General features: G+C 40.2%; 2 protein-coding genes across 8 annotated transcripts in view; one reads left to right on the top strand and one right to left on the bottom strand.

The window, feature by feature from the left end:
* CPNE3 (copine 3) overlaps positions 1-7,750 on the bottom strand; it is a 51,207-nt gene extending 43,457 nt beyond the window's left edge. Inside the window, exons 1-2 of one of the 3 annotated variants that reach the window (XM_049700395.1) lie at positions 7,610-7,750; positions 1,675-1,968 (exon numbers count right to left, since the gene is read on the bottom strand). The gene's annotated coding sequence lies outside the window, so the exon portion shown is untranslated. The other 2 variants (XM_033439800.2, XM_033439801.2) reach the window with 2 other exon arrangements.
* Positions 7,751-7,830: 80 nt separating this feature from the next.
* Positions 7,831-22,739, top strand: part of RMDN1 (regulator of microtubule dynamics 1) — a 46,488-nt gene continuing 31,579 nt past the window's right edge. For 2 of the 5 annotated variants that reach the window (XM_049700402.1, XM_033439807.2), the window contains exon 1: positions 7,838-8,090. In XM_049700402.1, the coding sequence (XP_049556359.1) occupies positions 7,962-8,090 (129 nt within the window). In that variant the 5' untranslated portion in view covers positions 7,838-7,961. Of the gene's footprint in view, positions 8,091-20,970; positions 21,105-22,739 lie in introns of all 5 variants that reach the window. The other 3 variants (XM_049700403.1, XM_012535336.3, XM_033439808.2) reach the window with 3 other exon arrangements.

The following is a 22,739-nucleotide window of genomic DNA, read 5'->3' as shown; positions in this document are numbered from 1 at the left end:
TGCTGTGCAGTGCTGAAATGCGGCTCCCCCTCAGAGGCAGAGAGCCTCAGCATGGTCCAGTCCCAGACACCTACGTCTCAGAATGTTTTCAGCCCAGAGTGGGATGCATTTCTCCAATTCATCAGCTAAAAGGAACTGTGTTTTTAAAAATTCTCACAAAGGCAAAAGAGTGGCCCTGGGTACCATAGATTAATCTATTGATGTGCCTATAATTGCCATCATACATGTCATCTGTTCTCAGTTCTCCATTCTTTTCTTATCCTTTTCTGCCTCCCTCTACCTATGCTCTAGGCCCACACAAATTGTGTTTGGCTCTAGCTGGCAGCACTCAGAGCTGGAGTTTGCTGTCCTCAATTAATGACAACAGCAGGATATATGTAGCTATATATAGCTTACCACTATGTGCCTGACACTTTGCTAAGTGTAGTCCAAAAATGATCTTATTTAATCTTTATAACAACCCTATGACAGACGAGGTATTTTATCTCCATTTTACAAATGCAGAAACAGGCCCTAAAAGATTAAGTAACCTGCCCAAGGTCATACAGCTAACAAATCTCAACGTATAGATCTCATACCTAGGTATCCATCTTATCCCAAAGAGTAATAATGTTCTTTACATTAAGCCATAAAGCCTGTGCTCAGAAATCATACAGATGTGAATTTCAACTCTAATGCTACCACTTACCATTTGTGAAGTTTGGTAAATTATTCAATCTGAGTTTCCTCGAGTATGAAATGTAATAGCAATACCACTTAAGTTGGCGGCTGTGAGCACTAAATGAGCTAACATATATAAAAGTTGTCGGGCAGTGCTTGTGGGATACTGTAATCAATACTCACTGCGTTCAATCCCACCCTTCCTTCTATTTGATTATCAGTTATAGAGGCAGCCACGAAAAGATAACACCAAGGATAAGCAAAAATTGTGGATCATCATCAAGCACAACGTCAGTGGTAGGCTTGCTCGGTCTCCCAGAGGTTCTGGCACTGCAAAACTAATGTAACCGCACTTCCTCCACGCCCTGGTTGCGGTGAGCCCCAAACAGAAGAAATTCGTAGCTGGAGCCTGAACTGGAGCCGCTAGGATACGCCATCTCGCAACCTCCTGCTTTACACCAAAATCAAGAATCACCTTTGCCCACCCCACCTACCTAGCAGCTTCCCCTGGGACCATCGCCTACTCTGAGGCCCACCCCATTCCTCTGGGTATTCGCTAAGGCAGAGCGGGACGCGTGACCCAGTACCTCTCCGGGCTAGGAGCTGCGGCAATTTCTGGGCGTGTCTCCCTTCCCTGGGCCGCAGGCCTGACTCCCCGCCTGGAGGATCCCGGGCACCGCCCGCCCAGGTGCACTAGCACCAGGTCCAAGAGGCACCTCGCGGCCCGGAGCTGAGCCCGGAACTCTGGCTACACCGGGAGGCGCGGGGCAACCCTGGGTCTCGGCAGGCCGCCGACCTCGAGTCCAGCGGATCCAGAGGCCCCGCGCGCCCCGGCCTATCCCTGGCCGCGCGTAGCCCAGGATGCACTTACAGCGCGAGGTCAGGGCGGGCCGAGTCGCGCGGAGCCTGCGGGCCCGATTCTCCCGACCCGGACTCTTCTCCTGCCCCAGTGGATCGGTGGGTTGCGGGTGGCCCGCCACTCCGGGCTCAAAACAAAAAGAAGTCCGCACTCACTTCTCCGTCTAAGGTGTAGAAGTCGCTCCAAGGTAGAGACCAGGCAGGTACACACCGCGGAACCTCCCGGTCGCCTGGGATTCACGGAAACCTGGGGCGGATCCGGCTGAGGGGAGGGGCGGGGCAGGGCTGAGGCCGGCTCCGCCCATCCCGGCCACTGCCTGCCCAGAGCTCGTAGACACTGATCTGTTCCTGTAGGTTGATGCTTCAGGGGTAGTAGATCGCTTGCTTACCGAAAACTCCAAGTTGACTTAAGGCGTTTAAGTAAGTTATTTGGTGCACCAAAATAAGTTCCTGAAAATAAAAGAAGTTATATTTGAGAAAATTTATACCACAAGCTGAACCAGGAAAGAACCAGCTTCAGCATGAAAGTAGTGAAATGCTAACTACTAACCATTCTTATTTAGAGCGCTTTCAATGTGCAACTATCAGAGTCATTTGATATTCTTAATTTCATTTAATCCTCACAAGTTTGTAACGGATTAGTGCCATTATCCCCATTTCGCAAGTGAGAAAAATATGACTAACTGGAGATTTGATAGCTAAGTAATTGGCCTATTTGCCCAAAGTCACAGATTCAGAGTAACCTCTAAGCGCCCCACTTGACTGCGACTTGATGCTGCTTGAGATTAAACTACTATGGAAAATATTGCTCCATCTGACTGCTTGAAGTTTGAATTTCTGTCCAAAAAAACAGGGACAAAATCAATAGGCAAACACATGGGAAAAAATATTTGCCACAAACCTGACATTCAAAAACAAGGGTTAGTATCTTAAGTATAATTGCCTTTAAAAATTGAAAAATGGGCAAAAGATAACTTTTTTAATTACAGAAGAAATGGAAAAATGAACCAAAGAAGAAATATAGACTTTTCTAAGCCAAACTTTTCTTTTAATCCAAAAAAATGCAAAGTAAACACTTTTAAGTAATCGTATCAGTGCAAGTGAAGATTCATTCCTTTATTCAACACCTCCTGGGTGCCTGTTATGTGCCAAACATTGTTCTATAAACATTGTTCTATAGAGACTTGTGATAAAACAGTGACAGACAGAAGCTTCTACCCTAAAGGGAGAACAAATAATAAGTTATTAAAAAGAAGCAAAATGATTTCAGATAGCCATAAGTACCGTGAAAGGAAAATCAAAATGGAGTCAGTATTGCTAAAAGAGCTTTCTAAAATGGAGCCAGGAGTCCACTGAGGGAGTGTGACTTATGCACATCTCAGCTCAGGTGGAATCTTAATAGGCGCATCCAGAACATCTGCCCAATGTTCATGAAAATCAAGATATTTATTAGACCCTTGTGATAGCCTATCCATTAAGAACAATTATCTTCTTTTCTGCATCAGAATCAACCATAATTCTTGCCAGACAACTTTAACCACCTCGTAGTTTCTGCCTTTATAAGCCCCTGTCTCTTTCTCTTTCCAGAAACACTCTTCCGGTTTTACTCAAGTCTGTATCTCCCAAATTGCAATTACTAAGACCCCCAAATAAAGCTCTTTGTTCATTGCAACCTTGATATTGATTATTGTTCACAGTACCATGAGGAAAGTAATACAGGGTAATGTGATAGAAAGGGACTTGGGGATAATAAGAAACTTTTCAGACAGGGAAGGTCTCTCAAAGGTGGTGATATTTTAGGCTTCCCTAGTGGCACAGTGGTTGAGAGTCCGCCTGCCGATGCAGGGGACACGGGTTCGTGCCCCGGTCCAGGAAGATCCCACATGCCGCGGAACGGCTGGGCCCGTAAGCCATGGCCGCTGAGCCTGCGCGTCCGGAGTCTGTGCTCCGCAACGGGAGAGGCCCGCATACCGCAAAAAAAAAAAAAAAAAGGTGGTGATATTTTATGTGAGAACTGAAAAATAAGAAAGACCCAGTCCTGCAAAGATCTGAAGGCAGAGAAATGATAGCAGGGACAAAGGCAGTAATAGACTTAGCAAACTGCAGGAACAGAAACAAGGCCTTTGTGGTTGGAACATAGTAGGGAGGAAAGAGAAGTGTTTTATTTTGTTTTTACTAAAGGTTGGTAAAAATAACCTTTTTGTTTTATTTTTGATTCTGTTTTTACATTAAAGCAAAGGTCCTCAGGTACCACTAATTTAGTTACAAGTTTCAAAATTTCCAGAATACATAGTATCAATACCCAATTTTCATCACCTTTGTCTCCACTAAAATAGGGAGTAGAGACAATGAAATGGTTTTGTACTTTTAGTACCCAATAAGCAATCTCTCAATTAAATAGACAGTGCCATAGCTATTCAATGTACTTATTCATTTTCCTCAAACTATAGTCTAAATTCCATTCTACTATTTTACTTATTCATTCGCCCATTTATTCAACACATACTGAATGCATACTATGTATCAGGCATAACAAGGTTCTAGAAACAAAGAACAAATAGGCATGGGACTTAACACCTGGTGGAGATTTAAAGGGATGCCAGAATGAATGAGATATTCACAAAATAGTCTCTTGGCATTCTTCTACCTCACTGGTTGTTCCTTTTTATCTCCTGTGCTTTTTGATCCTCATATTCCCAGTTCTTACACTGGAGTACCCCAGGGTTTAGTTCTTGACTTTTCTTTTATCTGTCTTCATCCACACCTTTAGTTACTTCATCTAGCCTTACAGCTTTGAAATCCATCTATATTCTAAAGGCTCCGAAATTTCCAAATCCTGAAACTCTAGATTCCAACTCCCTACTTGTGAGTTGTATTAGTTATCTACTGTTCCATAACAGATTATACCAAACTTAGGGACTTACAACTAAGTAGCCATTTATTATATATAGCCTCTTTGTTTCAGGAATTTCAGAGAGGCTTAGCTGGGTTCTGGCTTATCATCTCTCATAAGAGTTGCAATCAGGTATTATGCAGAGTTGCAGTCATCTTATGGGGCTGGAGGACCTACTTCCAAGGTGGCTTACTCGCACGTTAACAGTAGTGCTCTTTGTTGGTGGGAGACCTCGGTTCCCTCTCCAACGTGTACCTCTTACTAGAGCTGCTTGAGTACCCTAATGGCATGGCCTCTGGCTTCCCCCAAGGCAAACAATCTGAGAGATCAAGGGAGAAGCTTCGTGAGTTTTATGATTTAGCCTCAGAAGTCATATACCATCACATTTGCAGTATTCTACTGGTCAAATAGACAAGCCTATATCTAACGTCAGAGGGAATCCCACAAAGGAGTAAATCCAGGAGGTAAGAACCACTGGGGGCCATCTTGAAGGCTGGCTACCACAGATGCCTAATAATCATTTCAAATTTCAATGTACAAGTAAACCCTCCTGATCTTCCTTCCCAAATCCGTATCTCCCACAGTCCTCTTTATCTCAAGTAATGGCAAAGCTTCTTCCAGTTGTTTGGGCCAAAACACTTGGAGACATCTTTGCCTCTCTCATACCCCACCCTAACTGGTCCACTGTGTTGGCTAATCCTGTCAACTCTACCTTCAAAATACACCTGGATTCTGACTACTCCTATTTTCCAGCCTAGCCTGAGTCACCTCTATTTCTTTCTACATTTCTGTAATACCCAGTAACTGCTTCCCTTCCTGCTCCCCTTCAGTCTATTTTCAAAACAGTCATAAGGATCTAATTAAAATGTAAATTAGACTGTGTCCCACATGATCATACAAAGAATGAAAGCCAAAGTCCTTACAATTGCCTACAAGGTCCTACATTACTTGGTCCCCATCTCCTCTCTGACCTTGTCTCTTAAGGTCACTCAAGACCTTAAGAGTCTCCTTCTTGCTCACTCAATCTAGAGTGGATTTATGTTCAGAGAAAATGCCACTTGCCTTCCCAATTTATGCCTTTGCACTTTCATTTCACTTGGCATGATATGCTCTGCCCCCAGATATTTTCATGGCTCATTCCCTCTTCCCCCTCAGTGAGTTCTTCTGTGGCCACCACCCTATTTAAAACTGTAATGCCTACGCAGAAATACACTCTATACCCCTTTCTGCTTTATCTTCCTTTTTCAGCATTTATCATCATTTATTATATCTTTTATGATTTATTATATCATTTACCTTGCTTACTATCTTTCCCCAACTGGAATATATGCTCCACTAGGAATTCACATCTAGAAGAATACCAGGCATATTATAGATAAGCAAAATATATTTCATTAGTGAATGAAGAAATTGTGCCAGGCCCTGTTATAGGCAAAAGCAGACGTCATTGAGTTTATAGTACAGTGAAGGCACACATTACTAATTCTTATCAACTCTACCTCTAAAATATACTCGATTGACAAATAATCACAAATATAAAAATGAAATTATAAAATGTGCTTAGAGCTATAAAGAAAATGAAAATATATTAAGGGGAATCAAGAAAAATTTCTCTGAGGAAGTAACGTTTGGACTGAGAGCTGAAAGGTGAATAGGAATCAGCTAGGTCAGGAATAGTGGAGTGGGGTAGGGGGAAGGGGGAGAGTGCTAGGGTAGTGAAATGGGAAGGAATCCTGAAAGAAACAATATCACATAGGGAAGTCTGAGGCTCATGGGAGGCAAGAAAAGATACTGTGCCTGGAGCCAAGAGAGAAATACTACAGACTTAAAGAGACTAAAGAAACAGGACAATTAAATGCAACACATAATCAGGATTTGAAATGAGTTGGGGAAAAAATGGTTGTTATAAAGGACAGCATTGGGACAATAAGCAAAACTTGTATATTAAATAATAGTATTCTATCAATTTCAATTTCCTGAATTTGGTAACTGTACTGGGACTAAATAAGAGAACATCTTTGTTTCTGGGCAGGAAGAGTCATGATATCTGTAATCTATTCTAAAAAGGTTCAACAACGGAAAATGATAATAGGAATAGAATATGCATATTATATGTAAAGAAAAAGAAAATGTGGCAATATGTTAACAATGGATGAATCTAGGTGAAGAATATATGGAATTTCCTACAACTTTCCTAAGGATCTAAATTTTTTTTCAAAATGAAAATTTTAATTAAAATTTTACTCTGGCTGACATATTAGAAACTCAGTCTCAGGATTATGATGGCATTCAGTGGTATAAACATATTATTTAGCAATACTGAGAAAACTACCAGTAGAAATATGTAAAAAAAGAAAGTTTGGAAGAGGATCTATATGTCTTTTAAAATATATGTTAAAAACAAAGAAAATAGGGATATCACTGATGTAATCCTAAAGAAATATGGTTGATTTAACGGGAAGTGGTGGAAGGAGCAATCAATAGAAGAAGCATTGGACTAATTGTTAGAAGACATGGATTCTAGTCTTCTACCAATACCTACCAGCTAGGTAACCTTGGTTAATAAATCTCTTTGAGCTATAGTTCACTTGTTTATTAACTTGGGATACCACTTACTTCACAAGGTCGTTGGGAAGATCAAATGAAATAAAAGTGTTTGTTAATTCACTACATAGTATTGAAAGTACTACATAAATGTAACCTATTTTTTAAAAAACTATAACTATCTTCCCTTATTGCCCATAAAAAAATTTCATATAATCCATATAGTAGGTTTGCAGCTTGTGTTTTCTCCCACATCAAATCTGAAGTAGGATTCAAAACCTCTTCATCCTCTCCAAAAGAATTCCAGTCCAGTGAAAAAGCAATACCGACCTTACTGAATATTCTGAGGGGAAGCCAGGGGTTTTATACGACACATCCCAAAGCATACAACGCCATCAACCTTCTGTCAAGAGGCCTCCTCTCCCTAGTCTTTCTTGTTGGATCACTGTGGGCTGGTCATTCTTTGCCCGTCTCTGGCTTCTCCCTTCTCCCTGAGAAACTCCCCCTCCAGTCTCTTAATCTCTTCCATTCCCTTCTTTATGTAGAACAGTTTAATTCTAACAAGCGTTTATTTCCTAAAAGGACCCTCCAGTACCAGGATTCTCCCCACCTTAGAAGGCAGCAGAGAACTATAGATAACAAATCATTATTTACTTGCATACGGAAATCCTTGGGTCTGTTTCAGAGCTTTCAAGTCTGTTCTGGTGATCTATCCTTTAGCCAAAGCCAAAACAGACCCCCAGGACGGCCAAAAAGCCAGCAGCCCGAAGGGCGCTATTTCCCTGCCCCAGTCCACTCGGCGCAGGCGCAGCAAGGCCACTAAGTCCCGCCCAATCGAGGTATTTCCCGCCCCCAGAAACCGTGGACCGGAAGCTGCGGAGAGGAAGAGGAGCGGGGCCGGAAGCCAGCAGACGCTGATCTCTGTGGAGAGACTGGGGAGCCTTTCGCTCCGCCCCGCTTCGTAGAAGCCAAAGGGGTGAGGGGTCAGGCCTGCGAACTGCGGATCATGGCGCTAGCCTTGCGACTCTGGCGCTCCCTTCCTTTGGGACGTAGCGCTGCCCCGGGACCTCGGCTCCCGACGGGTGCTGCTGGCAGCAGGGAGCAGTGCGTTCTTTGGCGACTCCGCGGCGCTGAGGTACCCTCGCCGTCCTGGCTCCCGCTTTCCTCCCCTACCGGCTGGGCTCCGGCGGCCCCTTCCTTCTTCAGGCTCGGTGGCCCCGTGTCACCTTAGGGTATGTGGTGAACTGAGGAAGGAGTTCGGGGCCTGGTGTGCCTGGAGCTCTCCCGGTGACCGCGACGGACAGGTCCTCTCCCTTTCGCAAGCCCAATTCGTCTCTGAAAACTGGGGTCGGAGGAAGAGTGAGTTACCCCCAGCCCCTCCCATCATTCCGGAGAATCTGCCTTATGCCTGTCTTTCCTGTGTAAACGCAAGGAGAACTGTAGGGGGGAAAAAGGCCTTGACCTCTGTGAGATAATTTTAACTTTCGGTGACGGCCAGATACGGTAATAGCACCTGAGGCTGGCAGTCTACAGGACTTTGGGAAGTTTGCGGTGTGATCTTGAAAATTCCTACGGCTCAGAACCAGAGATTTATGCACTATTTAGGTTTAAAAATTATTTTTGAGTTTCTTGTTTCATCTGCATAACGTTAAGGAAGGATGTTGGGATGTTAGCTTGTCATCCCAATTTTCACATTTCTGTTAGACTGGCCTAGGTTTATCTCTGAAAGGGGATTGAAGGGTGAGGGTGTGCATTGGATATATATCATTTGAACTAGGTGCTTCATTATTTTAAATTATTTTAAATATACATTTTTGACTGCCTGCTATGTGTTCAGAGTTGTGGGGTGGGGGAGGGTTGAAAGACAGTAAGGCTTGATCCCTTTCCTTGGAAGAGCTTATAGCCAGATGGGTTGATGTTAGATGATATGAGCAGAGGAATGGGAGGAGTACTAAGTATGAAACTAGCCTCAAGTTTCCAAATTAGAGCTTTGGTGAGTTAAAAATTTCATTTTAGTGGAATGATCCACTATTATTAGATAATAATAACATTTATTGAAGGCTTACTATAACCAGGCATTGTGTTAAGCATTACCTGGTTTAATTGTGTACTGAAATGTTTCCATGCACCCTATGAAATAAGAACTGTTATTTTATCCATTTTTTTAGAAGAGGAAACTGAAATAAGCTTAAATAATGTATCCAAGTCACACAGCTAGAAAGATGTATCTCCAGATACTCCGAGTATCTACAGAGCACATGAGCTGCATATGGCCATTGTGCTAAAAAACTGAAAACTAGAGAAGCAAGATAGAAAAGGACAGAAAAAAATCACAGTAACGAGATACTAGAGAGACTTGTAGGTAATAAAACTCTGCTCTTAGCCAAAGGCAATAATGAAAATTCTTTCCTCCCTCTAAGTATTTTGAATTTTTAGGGAGGTGGAACTATTTATTATTACCAGATTTCCAATTTTTCATGTGTTTTCATAGCCTTATCATTTCTGTTTTTCTTTTTCCTAGACCTTCCTCCCTGCTTGATGTCAATAAGTTGAGTTTGAGGTATTTATTCCCCAGGGGTTTGCAGAGATTGGGGGCTACTTTTGAGTAGCTCAGACTTCATTTTTTTTTTTTTTTCAGACTTCATTTTTCTGTCTTTTTCAATTTGTAATCTACACTACAAAACACTCATCTCTGAACGTTTATTTTTCAGCGTATTTGTACTGAGTGCTTACTATGAGCAAGACTATTCTAAGCTCTGGGGGTATATTGAACGTGAGAAACAACCCTTTCCTCACTGATCTGACAGAAGGAAAGGTAGTTATTGAGTAAATGTAATGAATGCTAAGTGTTAGGAAAAGGGAAGCAAAATTACACCTAATCTGATCTTAAAGGGAAAAGGGAAAGTGTGTAAGCGGTTAGAGATGTGATATAAAGACTTGATAAAGGGAAGATGAGGACAAAAGAATATGCCTGTAGAGAGAGTAGCATGAGGCTTTGAGGTAAGAAAAGGTGGCATTTTTGAGGAACTGAAAGTATGACTGAAGCCTGGAGTGGAAGAGTAAACTGAAATAAACCAAGGCTGAAAAGTTAGGCAAGTACCAGTTTATTAGTTATCTATTATTGATAACAAATTATCACGAAGCATAATGTTTATTATCTCATGGTTTCTGTTGATTAGGAATCCACATGAGGTTTATCTGGGTGCCTCTAGCTGAAGATCTCTCATAAGGTTGAATCAGCCTGTTCAGTTGCTAAGGGCTCCTGCCAAGGCTCAACTTGAGGGTAAAGGGAAAATTCTGCTTCCAAGCTCATCATGTGCCTGTAGGCAGGCCTCTGTTACTCACCAGGAGGGCTTCTTCTCAGGGCTGCCTCAAGACACAGTAGCTAGATTCCCCCATGGCAGGCATGCAGTCAGAAGGAACACGTGAGAGTGAGTATCAAAGATGGAAGCCACAGTCTTTTTATAACCTAATCTTAGAAGTAACATCTTTTCACTTCTGCATATTCTGTTTTTTACAAGGGAGTCAGTAAGTTCAGTCTACATTTAAGGGGAGGGGATTGCACAAGGGAGTGAATAGTAGAAAGCAGGGCTCATTGAGGGCCATTTTATTTTATTTATTTTTAAATTGAGAGATAATTGACATGTATTAGTTTCAGGTGTACAACATGATGATTCAGTATTTGTATTTGTATATATTGTGAAATGATCACCACAATAAGGCTAGTTGATATCAATCTCCACACATAGTTACAATTTTTTTCTGGTGATGAGAACTTTTAAGATTTCTTCTCTCAGCTACTTTCACATATACAATACAGTATTATTAATTATAGTCACCGTGCTGTACATTATATCCTCAGGATGTATTTATTTTATAACTGGAAGTTTGTCCACCTTCACCCATTTCACCTACCTCTTCCACACACCCCCAGCCCCTCTTCCCTTGCCTCTGGCAACCACCAAACTCTTGTACATGAGTTTGGATTTTTTTTTTTAGATTCCACATATAAGTTAGATCATACTGTATTTGTCTTTTTCTCTCTCATTTATTTCACTTAGCCTAATGCCCTCAAGGTCCATGTTGTTGCAAATGGCAAGATTTGTTTTTTTTCCAATGGTTGAATAATATTCCATTTTGTGTGTGTATCATTTTGTTGTTGTTCATTCATTGATGGACACTTAGGTTGCTTTCATGTCTTGGCCATTGTAAATAATATTGCAGTGCAACATGGGGTGCGTATATTTTTTAAAGTTAGTGTTTTTGTTTCCTTTGGATAAATACCCAGAAGTGGAATCGTTGGATCATATTGACGTTCTATTTTCAATTTTTGGAAGAACCACCATACTGTTTTCCATAGTGGCTGCACCAATTTACATTCCCAACAGTGGCGCACAGAGTGCCCTTTTCTCAAATCCTCTCCAGCACTGGTTATATCTTGTCTTTTTGATAATGGCCATTCTAACAGGTGTGAGGTGAGATTTCATTATGGTTCTGATTTGCATTTCCCTGGTGATTAGTGATGTTGAGTACCTTTTCATGTACCTCTTGGCTCTCTGTATGTCTTCTTTGGAAAAATGTTTCTTCAGATCCTCTACCCACTTTTTTAATTGGATGTTTGTTTTTTTGCTGTTGAGTTGTATGAGTTTTTAATATATTTTAGATACTAACCCCTTATCAGATATATGATTTGCAAATATTTTTTCCCTTTTGGTAGGGTGCCTTTTCATTTTGTTCATTGTTTCCTTTGCTGTGCAGAAACATTTCAGTTTGATGAAGTCCCACTTGTTTGTTTTTGCTTTTGTTGCCTTTGTGTTTGGTGTCAAATTCAAAGTCATTGCCAAGACCAGTGTCGTGGAGCTTACCCCTATGTTTCCTTCTAGGAGTTTTATGGTTTCAGGTCTTACAATGAAGTCTTTAATCCATTTTGAGTTAATTTTTGTGTATGGAGTATAAGGTAGTGGTCCAGTTTCATTCTTTTGCATGTGACTGTCCAGTTTTCCCAACACCAAAAAGACTGTCCTTCCCCCATTATATATTCTTGACTCTTTTGTCAATAATTACTGACAACATAGGGGTGGGGTTATTTCTGGGCTCTCTACTCTGTTTCATTGATCTATGTGTCTGTTTTTTATGTGAATACCATACTGTTTTGATCACAATAGGTTTATAATTTAGTTTGAAATCAGGGAGCATGATGCCTTCAGCTTTGCTCTTTTTTTCTGAGGATTGCTTTGGCTATTTGGGGTCTTTTGTAATTCCATAAAAACCTTAGGATTGTTCTATTTCTGTGGAAAACACCATTGGAGTTTTTATAGGGATTGTACTGAACCTAAAGATTGCTTTGGGTAGTATGGACCTTTTAACAATATTAATTCCTCTAAACCATGAGCATGGAATATCTTTCCATTATGTCCTCTTCAATTTCTTTCATCAGTGTCTTATAGTTTTTAGTGTACAGGTCTTTCACCTCCTTGGTTAAATTTATTCCTAGGTGTTTTATTCTTTTTGGCGTAACTGTAAATGGGATTATTTTCTCAACTTCTATTTTTAATAGTTTGTTATTAGTATATAAAAACATTTTTTGTATATTGATTTTATATGCTGCAACTTTACTTAATTCGTATATTATTTCTAACAGTTTTTTTGTGGAGTCTTTAGGGTTTTCTGTGTATGCCGTCATGTCATCTGCATGTACTGATAATTTTACTTCTTTTCCAATTTGTATGCCCCACACCTTTTTTTCTTTTCTTGCCTAATTGCTCTGGCTAGGACTGCCAATACTATACTGAATAAAAGTGGCAAGAGAGGGTATCCTTGTCTTGTTTCTCATCTTAGAGGAGAAGCTTTCAACTTTTCACTATTGACTGTGATGTTAGCCATGGATTTGTCATTTATGGCCTTTATTACGTTGAGGTACATTCCCTCTATACCCTCTTTGTTCAGAATTTTATCATAAATAGGTACTGAATTTTCACAAATGCTTTTTCTGCATCTATTGAGATGATCATATGATTTTTTGGCATTCATTTTGTTAATATGGTGAATCAGATTGATTTGCAGATGTTAAACCGTCCTTGCATCCCTAAAATAAATCCCACTTGATCTTGGCTTATGATTCTTTTAGTGTATTATTGAATTTCATTTGCTAATTCTGTTGAAGATTTTTGCATCTATGTTCATCAGGGATATTGGCCTGTACTTTTTTTTTCTTGTAATGTTCTTTTCTGACTTTGGTATTAGGGTAATGCTAGCCTCATAAAATGAGTTTGGAAGTTTTTCCTCTTCTATTTTTGAAAGAGTTTGAGAAGCATTGGTATTCATTCCTTAAATGTTTGATAGAATTCACCATTGAATCCATCTAGTCCTAGGCCATTCTTTGTTGGGAGGCTTTTGATTACTGATTCAATTGCCTCAATTGGTAATTGGTCTGTTCAGATTTTCTATTTCTTCATGATACAGTCTTGGTAGGTTGTATGTTAGGAATTTATCCATTTCTTCTAGTTTGTTCAATTTGTCGGTGTATAATTGTTCATAGTAGACTCTTATGGTCCTTTGTACTTCTGTGGTATTGGTTGTGCTGTCTCGTCTTTCATTTATAATTTTATTTATTTGAGTCCTCTCTTTTTCACTTGGTGAATCTAGCTAAATGTTTGTCTATTTTGTGTACCTTAAAAGAAAAAAAAACCCAAAAAACCCGGGTCTTCATTTTATTGATCGTTTCTCTTGTCTTTTTAGTCTCTATTTCATTTGTTCCCCCTCTGATTTTAGTTTTTTCCTTCCTTCTGCTAATTTGGGGTTTTGTTTGTTTTTCTTTTTTTTTTTTTTCCCAGCTCCTTGAGGTGTAAAGTGAGTTGTTTAATTGAAATCTTTCATGTTTGTTAACATAGGCATTTATCACTATGAACTTCCCTCTTAGAACTGCTTTTGCTATATCCTACAGGTTTTGGTATGCTGTATTGCCATTTTCAGTTTTTTCAAGGTGTTTTTTTAAAAAATTTCTCATCATTTCTTCTTTGAAGCATTGGTTGTACAGTAGCATGTTGTTTAATCTTCATATATATGTGAATTTTCTTCTTGTAATTGATTTCTAGTTTCATACCATTGTGGTTAGAAAAAATGCGTGATATGATTTTAATCTTCTTACATTTATTAAGACTTATTTTGTGACCTAACATTATGATCTGTCCTGGAGAATGTTTCCTGTACGCTTGTGTATTCTGTTGCTTTGGGATGGCATGTTCTATATATGCCCATTAAGTCCATCTGGTTAAACATGTTGTTTGAGGCCAGTGTTTCCTTATTGATTTTCTTTCTGGATGATCTATCCATTGATGAAAGTGGAGTATTGAAGTCCCTTACTACTATTGTATTGCCATCTATTTCTGTGTTTAGATCTGTTGATAATTGCTTTATATATTTAGGTCCTCCTATGTTGGATGCATATTTACAAACCTTATATCGTCTTGTTGGATTTAGCCCTTTATCGTCATATAATGACATTCTTTGTTTCTTATTACAGTCTTTATCTTAATGTCTGTTTTGTCTGACACAGCTACCCCAACTTCCTTTTGGTTTCCATTTGCATGGAATATTTTTACCATCCCTTCATTCTTCATTTTCAGTCTTTGTGTGTCCTTAAAGCTGAATTGTTTTCGTTGTAGGCAGCATATAGTTGAGTCTGTTTTTTTCTTTCTTTTTTTTTTTAATCCATTCAACCACTCTGTGTCTTTTGGTTGGAGAATTTGGTCCATTTACATTTAAAGTAATTACTGATAGGTATGGATTTACTATTGCCATTTTGTTAATTGTTTTTTGGTTGTTTTGTAATTCTTTTGTTCCTTTCCTCTGCTTTTGCTCTCTTCCTTTGTGATTTGTTTATTTTCTGAAGTGGAATGCTTATTCTTTTCTCTTTCTCTTTGGTGTATCTCCCATAGTTTTTTTTTTTTTTTTTTTTTTTTTTGCGGTATGCGGGCCTCTCACTGTTGTGGCCTCTCCCATTGTGGAGCACAGGCTCCGGACAAGCTCAGCTGCCATAGCTCACGGGCCCAGCTGCTCTGCAGCATGTGGGATCTTCCCGGACCAGGGCACGAACCCGTGTCCCCTGCATCTGCAGGCGGACTCTCAACCACTGCGCCACCAGGGAAGCCCTCCTATAGTTTTTTTTTTAATTAATTTATTTTCTTTTTATTTTTGGTTGTGTTGGGTCTTTGTTGCTGTGCACGGGCTTTCTCTAGTTGTGGCGAGCGCGGGCTACTCTTCGTTGTGGTACACAGGCTTCTTATTGCGGTAGCTTGTTATAGAGCATGGGCGCTAGGCATGCGGGCTTCAGTAGTTGTGGCACGCAGGCTCAGTAGTTGTGGCTCGCAGGCTCTAGAGTGCAGGCTCAGTAGTTGCGGCGCACGGGCTCAGTTGCTCTGCGGCATGTGGGATCTTCCCAGACCAGGGCTTGAACCCGTGTCCCATGCATTGGCAGGCAGATTCTTAACCACTGTACCACCAGGGCAGCCCCTCCTATAGGTTTTTGCTTTGTGGTTACCGTGAGGCTTACATAAAACATCTTAGAGTTTTAACAGTCTACTTTAAGTTGATAGCAACTTAAATTTGAATGCATTCTAAAGCTGTATGTTTTTACTTCTCCCCTCCCCCTGCATTTTATGTTTTTGATGTTGCAGTTTATTTCTTTTTATTTTGTGTGTCCGTTAACAAATTATTTTTACTACTAGCTTTATAGTCAATTAACTCACCACCTTTACAACATTAGATTTTCCCAATTTTCGTATGTATTTACCTTTACTGGTGAGATTTGTACTTTCATATGTTTTCCTGTTACTAATCAGCACCCTTTCATTTCAAATTAAGGAAGTCCCTTTAAGGTTTCTTGTAAGACCATTCTAGTGATGATAAACTTCTTTAGGTTTTGCTTGTCTGGAGAACTGTTAATCTCTCCTTCAATTCTGAAGGACAACTTTACCAGGTAGAGTGTTCTTAGTTGGCAGTTTTTCCTTTCAGGACTTTAAATATATTGTGCCCAACTCCCTTCTGGCCTGCAAAGTTTCTGCTGAAATATCTGCTGATAAGTCTTGGGGTGGGAGGGAAATCCCTGGTATGTAACACGTTGCTTTTCTCTTGCTGCTTTTAAGGTTCTTGTCTTGACTCTTTAATTTTCATGTGTCTTGGTGTGGGTCTCTTTGGGTTCATCTTTTTTTGAATTCTTTGGGCTTCCTGGATCTGGATGTCTGTTTTCTTCCCTGGATTAGGGAAGTTTTCAGCCACTGTTTCTTCAAATAAGTTTTCTACCCCTTTCTCTTCTCCTTCTGGGACATCTATAATACAAATATTGGTTTGTTTGATGTTGTCCCTTAAGTCCCTTAAGCTATCTTCACTCTTCTTTATTCTTTTTTTTTCCTTTGTGCTGCTCTGATTGGATGAGTTCCATTGCCCTGTCTTCAAGTTCACTGATACTTTCTTCCACTTCTTCTAGTCTGCTGTTGAACCACTCTGTTGTATTTTTCATTTCATTTATTGTATTCTTCAGCTCTATGATTTCTGTTTGGTACTTTCTTATATTTTCTGTCCCTTTGTTGAAATTCTCACTTTGTTCATCATTCTTCCTCTGAGATCAGTGAGCATCTTTGTGGCTTATTTTGAACACTTTATCAGGTAAAGCACTGGTTTCCATTTTATTAAGGTCTTTTTCTGAGGTTTTATAATTGGAAAGGATTGTAATTGGCCCCTAATATGTGTATTTAATTAGCAACCTTCCATTTAGGCCTAGCTATGAAGATAAGCTACGAGGCCTCTGTCACAGAAGGCCTGGAGGTGCATTTCAGTCTGTTTTCTCTGTACAGTAAGTCCCCTACATACGAACAAGTTCTGTTCTGAGAGCACATTCATCAGTTCAATTTGTTCGTTAAGTCCACCAAACTTAGCCTAGGTATCCAGCTAACACAATCGGCTACATAGTACCGTACTGTAATAGATTTATAATATTTTTCACACAAATAATACATAAAAAACAAACACAAAAAATAAAGAAAACATTTAAAATCTTACATTATAGTACCTTGAAAAATACAGTAGCACAGTACAACAGCTGGCATACAGGGGCTGGCATCGAGTGAACAGGCAAGAAGAGTTACTGACTGGAGGAGGGAGAGGAGGTGGGAGATGGTAGAGCTGAAGGATCATCAGCAGCAGGAGACAGAGGGCAAGCTGCAGTTTCACTCATGCCTGCCATTGATGGCACATGTTCTGGTTCCTCGCTGGATTCAATTCTATCTACCCTTTTGAAAAAATTATCCAGTGATGTCTGGGTAGTAGCTCTTTTTTTCTCATCATAAATGACATGGTAGCACTGGATTGCATTCTAAATGGCTGCTGCAACCTTTGTGTACTGTTCTGTGTTCGGGTCCTGTGCCTCAAAAGCTAACAGTGACTCCTCACATAAAGAAAATCCCCTTGCCATTCCCTTCATCGTGAATCTCTTTCGTTCTTCAGTTACTTCTTCCTCTTGTCTCTCTTTGTCCTTCCTCTGGGCCTCCAATTCCATCAGGTCTTCGTTAGTAAGCTCCTTGTGTTGCACAGCAAGGAGCTCAGTGAAATTGTCCTCTTGCAGATCTAGCTCCAGCTTCTCACTGAGAGTCACTAAGTTGCTGAAGACCTCTTTGGACTCCTCATCCACCTTCTCAAATCCATGAAAACCATGAACAAACTGTGAGCAAAGGTTCTTCCAAAACCCCATTCATGATGACGGCCATACCTCATGCCAAGCAAAGTCAGTACTTTTTATGGCCTTGTAGATGTATAGTCCTTCCAAAATTGTCACAAGATTGTTCCTGATTGATCACGCATCTTTACTGCCTGACAAAAAGTGTGACGTAGATAATGTTTCTTGAAAGTCACTGTAACTCCCTGGTCCACAGGTTGGAAGAGTGACATAGTATTTGGTGGCAGATGTAGTACTTTGACTTTGGGGTGAAAGTCACCCATGAATGGGGGGTGGCCTGGAGCATTGTTGAGCAACAGAAGAATGTTGAATAGGACATCCTTCTCCAAGCAATATTTCTCTACCTCTGGGATAAAGTGGTGGTAAACCAATCCTGGAAAATGGCCTGTGCAACCTGGACTTTGGAGTTACTCTTCCACACAACAGGAAGAGAGCCCTTGGCTATATTTTTAAGGGCTCTTGGGTTCTCTGAATGATAAACTAAGAGAGGCTTCAGCATCATATCGCTGGAAGCATTGCCACCAAACAACAGAGTTAGCCTATCCTTTGTTGCTTTACAATCTGGCATCAACTTTTCCTCCTTACTGATGTAATTTCGGTCTGACATCCTCTTCCAGTACGGTCCTGTCTCATCCACATTAAAAACCTGCTTGGGTAAATATGTACCTTCATCAGTAATTTCTCAAAGCATTTCAGGAAATTCCTGGGCAGCTACCGTATCTGCACCCTCTACCTTGCCACTTACTTTTATGTTGTGAAAGTTGGCTCTAGACTTGAACCGATGAAATCAGCCATGGCTGGCATTAAAAGATGTGCCCTCTGGTTCTTTGCCATGTTTCTTCAAGTCTTCATAAAGGCTTTTACATTTCTTTTGAATAAGCATTAAGCTTAATGAGACTCAGTGCTGATGCTGATCCTGCGTCCACACACTGAGAAGTTTCTCCATCTCCTCCATCACTTTTCCACGCTTCTTCAATATTATCGTTGATATAATCGGCACAGTGGACTTCATATGTTCCACGATCTTGTCCTTGTTCTTTAGAATTGTGCCAATGGTTGAACCATTCGGGTTATAAGAATGAGTGATGTCTACAGTTTTTTTGCCTTGCTCCACTGTCTCAATTATTTTCACTTTTGTTTCCATTGTTATTGCTTGGCACTTTTTAGCAGTACCAGCTGCATAATTGCTGCTTTTACACTTGCTTCTGGACATCCTGGGCTTGAAATAAAGATCCTGTACTACTGTATTGTGTACAGTACACAACCACTTGTAGAGGATGCCCACACATGACAATGTACGCCAGACATGTGAACTAACTTACATGATTGGACATGAGAACGCATGTTCGAATCTTTGAAAGTTCTCAACTTGAATGTTCGTATGTAGGGAACTTAGTGTACTGTGCCCTGTGGGGGTGGGGAGTTAGCCACTTTAGAACTGTTTTTCTGTTTGTTACAGTTATGTGAAACTCATGAACATAAGCCTCATTGGTCACCAGAGTCAAGCGAACAGGGGTTGTCCCCTGGTGGCAGCTGCAAAAACCCGGAGCACCAAAAGTATGCACAAACGCTTTTGGGGGAGATACTGGTTACCTGGAGCATGGCAAAGCAAGAGTGCTTTGATAGTGCCCACCCTCTGAGATCTCTGGAAATGATTACTGTGTGTTAAGTTAGATACCTGCTCCTCTGGCTGAAGATAAGATAAGCAAATAAGTGTCTTTCACAGAAAGTCTGGGTGCTTTTCAGTTGACTGTTTCTGTGCTGGGCTCTAGGATGGGTGAGTTTGCGTAAGCGCTTAAAGAATTGTTTCACAGTTTGCTATAGCCTTGTGGGTCTCATGTACACAAGCTCCACTGGCTTTCTAAGTTAGATGTTTTGGGGTTCACCTCTCAGGTACAAGTCTTTAAAGTTGGGGTGCCCAGTGTGAGGTTCAAACCCTTTGCTCCTCAGGGAGAACTCAGGGCTGTGAGTTCGCTCCCAATACTGGGTCTCCACACCAAAGGTGTGGTTTACGGGAAAATTTTATCTCAGCCTCTCTCCTACCTGTTTTGATGTGGTTTTTTTCCTCCTTTGTCTGATGTGGAGGAGTCACTCAGCTAGTTTGGGGGTTTCTTTCAGAGGAAATTGTTCTATATGTAGCTGTAGATTTGGTGTGTCTGTGGGAGGAGGTGTGTTTAGCTTCCTCCTATGTTGTCATCTTGAACCAGCACCTTTGGGACCATTTTAGAGGCTGCCTACCACAACTAGACTCTGAAAACCTTGTAGACCATGTTAAATATTTTTTATTTTATTCTAAAGGTTATAGGAAATCATGAAAGAGTTTTAAACAGAGAATTCATAAGATCAGATTTGAGTTAAAAAATAACTTCTTCTAGTGTCAAGAATAGATAGGCTAGAGTGGATGCTGGAAACCAAATAAAAGATCATCGCTACAGGACAGGTGAGATAATGTGGTGGTTTGAACTTTAGTGGTAGCCATGGAAATGGAAATAAAAGGATATTAATGATGTAAACTAAGTGGACCTGAAAGATAGCTTTGATGTGGAAGTTCAAAGGAAGAAGTCAAGAATGATTCTCAGTTTTCTGGCTACTCTAGCAGTGTGGATGGTGGTACTCTTTCCTGGGATAGGACCAAAGAAAACAATTTGGAGGGTTAAAGGAGGAGGTGAGTTACCTTTTGGGGTAATTAAGGTGAATATGATGAGATAGCCAAGTTAAAATGTGGAATAGACAGTAGTTTGATAGGTCTGATTTTTTCCTTCTGATCCCTGGGCTGGAGATCGAGATTCGGAGACTTTAGCATATGGTTGTAAATGATGCCATGGTAGAAGTTGAAAGTACAGTTGACCCCTGAACAATGCAGGGGTTAAGGGTGCTGGCCCCCCAAGCAGTCGAAAATCTGCTTATAACTTTACAGTCCTCTGTATCTGTGGGTTCAACTGTTTAGTACTGTAGTACATATTTATTGAAGAATATCCACATATAAGTGGACCCGCACAGCTTAAACCTGTGTTGTTGGAGGGTCAAATGTATTTAATAGTAAGATGAGAAGAAGGCCTATCACAGAGGAATTCCAACATTTAAGAGGAGGAGGAGCTGGCAAGAAGTTAGTAGAAAAACCAGGAGATGGTGGTGACACATTCCTTTCCATCTAGTGATGAGTTTGTATATTTGAATTCCTTCTATCTTGAAATCATTATAAATCAGTGTTGAAGAAAAGACATATCTAAGAGATAGCTTGCTTCTTTTGTTCAACAAATTTTTTTTTCAACAAATATTTTTTCAGAATTCATTGTATGGAAGGCATTGTGCTGAGTAATGGCTAAATACCATGAAGGGGAAAACTGAGTGAAGTGGGCTTGAGGGAAACAATAGCTGTTATGGCTGATACTTGAGATGCCTGTTATACTTCATGTGGAGGTAAATGTTTGGGCAGCTGAATATATGATTCTGAAATTAAGTGGAGACCTCTGGGCTTTTTAAAATTTGCATGTTTTTGGCATGTTGATGGCATTTAAAGCCATGAAACAAAATGAGATCACCAAAATGATATGTATAGAGAAACGAAGGTCTGGGATTAAACCCAGGACACACCTGGGCAGTGAGGTTTTGGAGATGAAGAACCAACAAAAGAGAAGGAGCAGTTATTGAAATAGGAGTAAATTCAAGAGAGTAGTATTACAAAAGCTAAGCGAAGAGTGCTTCAAGAGTGAGAGAACACAGCAAGTACTGAGGAAAGGGATTGGATGAATTATAAAATGACGAGGAAATTTGGGGGATTGACGGATATGCTCATTATCTTGATTGTGGTGATAGTTTTACGGGTTTACATATATCTTAACACATGGTACACATTATGAATATGCAGTTTATTTTATGTCACATATCTCAATAAAGCGATATTTTAAAAATTTCTTATATTAACCATCCATTTATGATTTTTTTTTTTTAAAAGGAGGGAGTGAACAGCTGTCAATTGCTGTTGATAGATCAAGTAAGATGAGAGTTTACTAGGAAGTAGCATCCTTGGTTGCCTTAACTAGAATACCATCAGTGGAGTTGTGGGGATAAAAGTGATTTGTGTGAGTTCAAGAGAAAATGGGAAGAGAGGAAGTGGAGACAGAGCTCTAGAAAACTTTTCGAAAGAGTTTTGCTGAAAAGAGAATTTGGAAAATGAGACTGAAGGGAGATGTGAAGTCAAAAGGAAGCTTTTTGTTTTGTTTTTGTTTGTTTGTTTTGCGGTTTGCGGGCCTCTCACTGTTGTGGCCTCTCCCGTTGTGGAGCACAGGCTCTGGACGCGCAGGGTCAGCACCCATGGCTCACGGGCCCAGCCACTTAGCGGCATGTGGGATCTTTCCGGACCGGGGCACGAACCCATGTCCCCTGCATCAGCAGGCGGACTCTCAACCACTGTGCCACCAGGGAAGCCCTGTTTTCTTTTTAAGAAGGGAACAATTACAGCTTACAAAGATAGTATAGCTTGTTTTTATTCAGATGGGAATAAATTGACAGAAAGGAAAAAATTGATGCTATGTGAAAAAAAGGGAAGAATTGCTGCAGTGATATCCATATACTCCTTTGCCATTGGTCTTGAGAATTCTGGCCATAATTATGAAAATTAATTTCTAAATCTGTTTTGATATGCTCTTTATTTTATTCATGGTTTATTTTAAAACTGGGTTTCATGGATCACTTTTGAAGATAGCTTTATTTAAAACCATGTATATTTTTTATGTGTAATTACCATATTTGATATCTTTCATCTTATCTGTTCTTAAGGTTGATATTAATTATATTGGTGTCTCTTATTTTATTTCAAGAAATTATAATATCCATGCTTCCTCAAATAAAATGTAGATATTCCAGTCCAGCACTTATCAGCATAACTGTGATTGTTACATAAGCTACCAGTATCAGCTGTTGTTAAGAATCTTTTCTTAGCAGGATATGCTCTCCCTATGAAGTAATTATGTGAAATAGTTTCACTGAAGAATTTGACAAAGTAAATTTTGAGCTTCCAATACTCTTAGGATTGATTGTGTTGGGGGTAGGAGA

This window comes from Orcinus orca, chromosome 17 (genome assembly GCF_937001465.1).
Source record: "Orcinus orca chromosome 17, mOrcOrc1.1, whole genome shotgun sequence".
In the NCBI taxonomy this organism is placed as follows: Eukaryota; Metazoa; Chordata; class Mammalia; order Artiodactyla; family Delphinidae; genus Orcinus; species Orcinus orca.
Note: the sequence above shows the minus strand (reverse complement) of the source record. Positions and strands in the feature narration are given on the sequence as shown.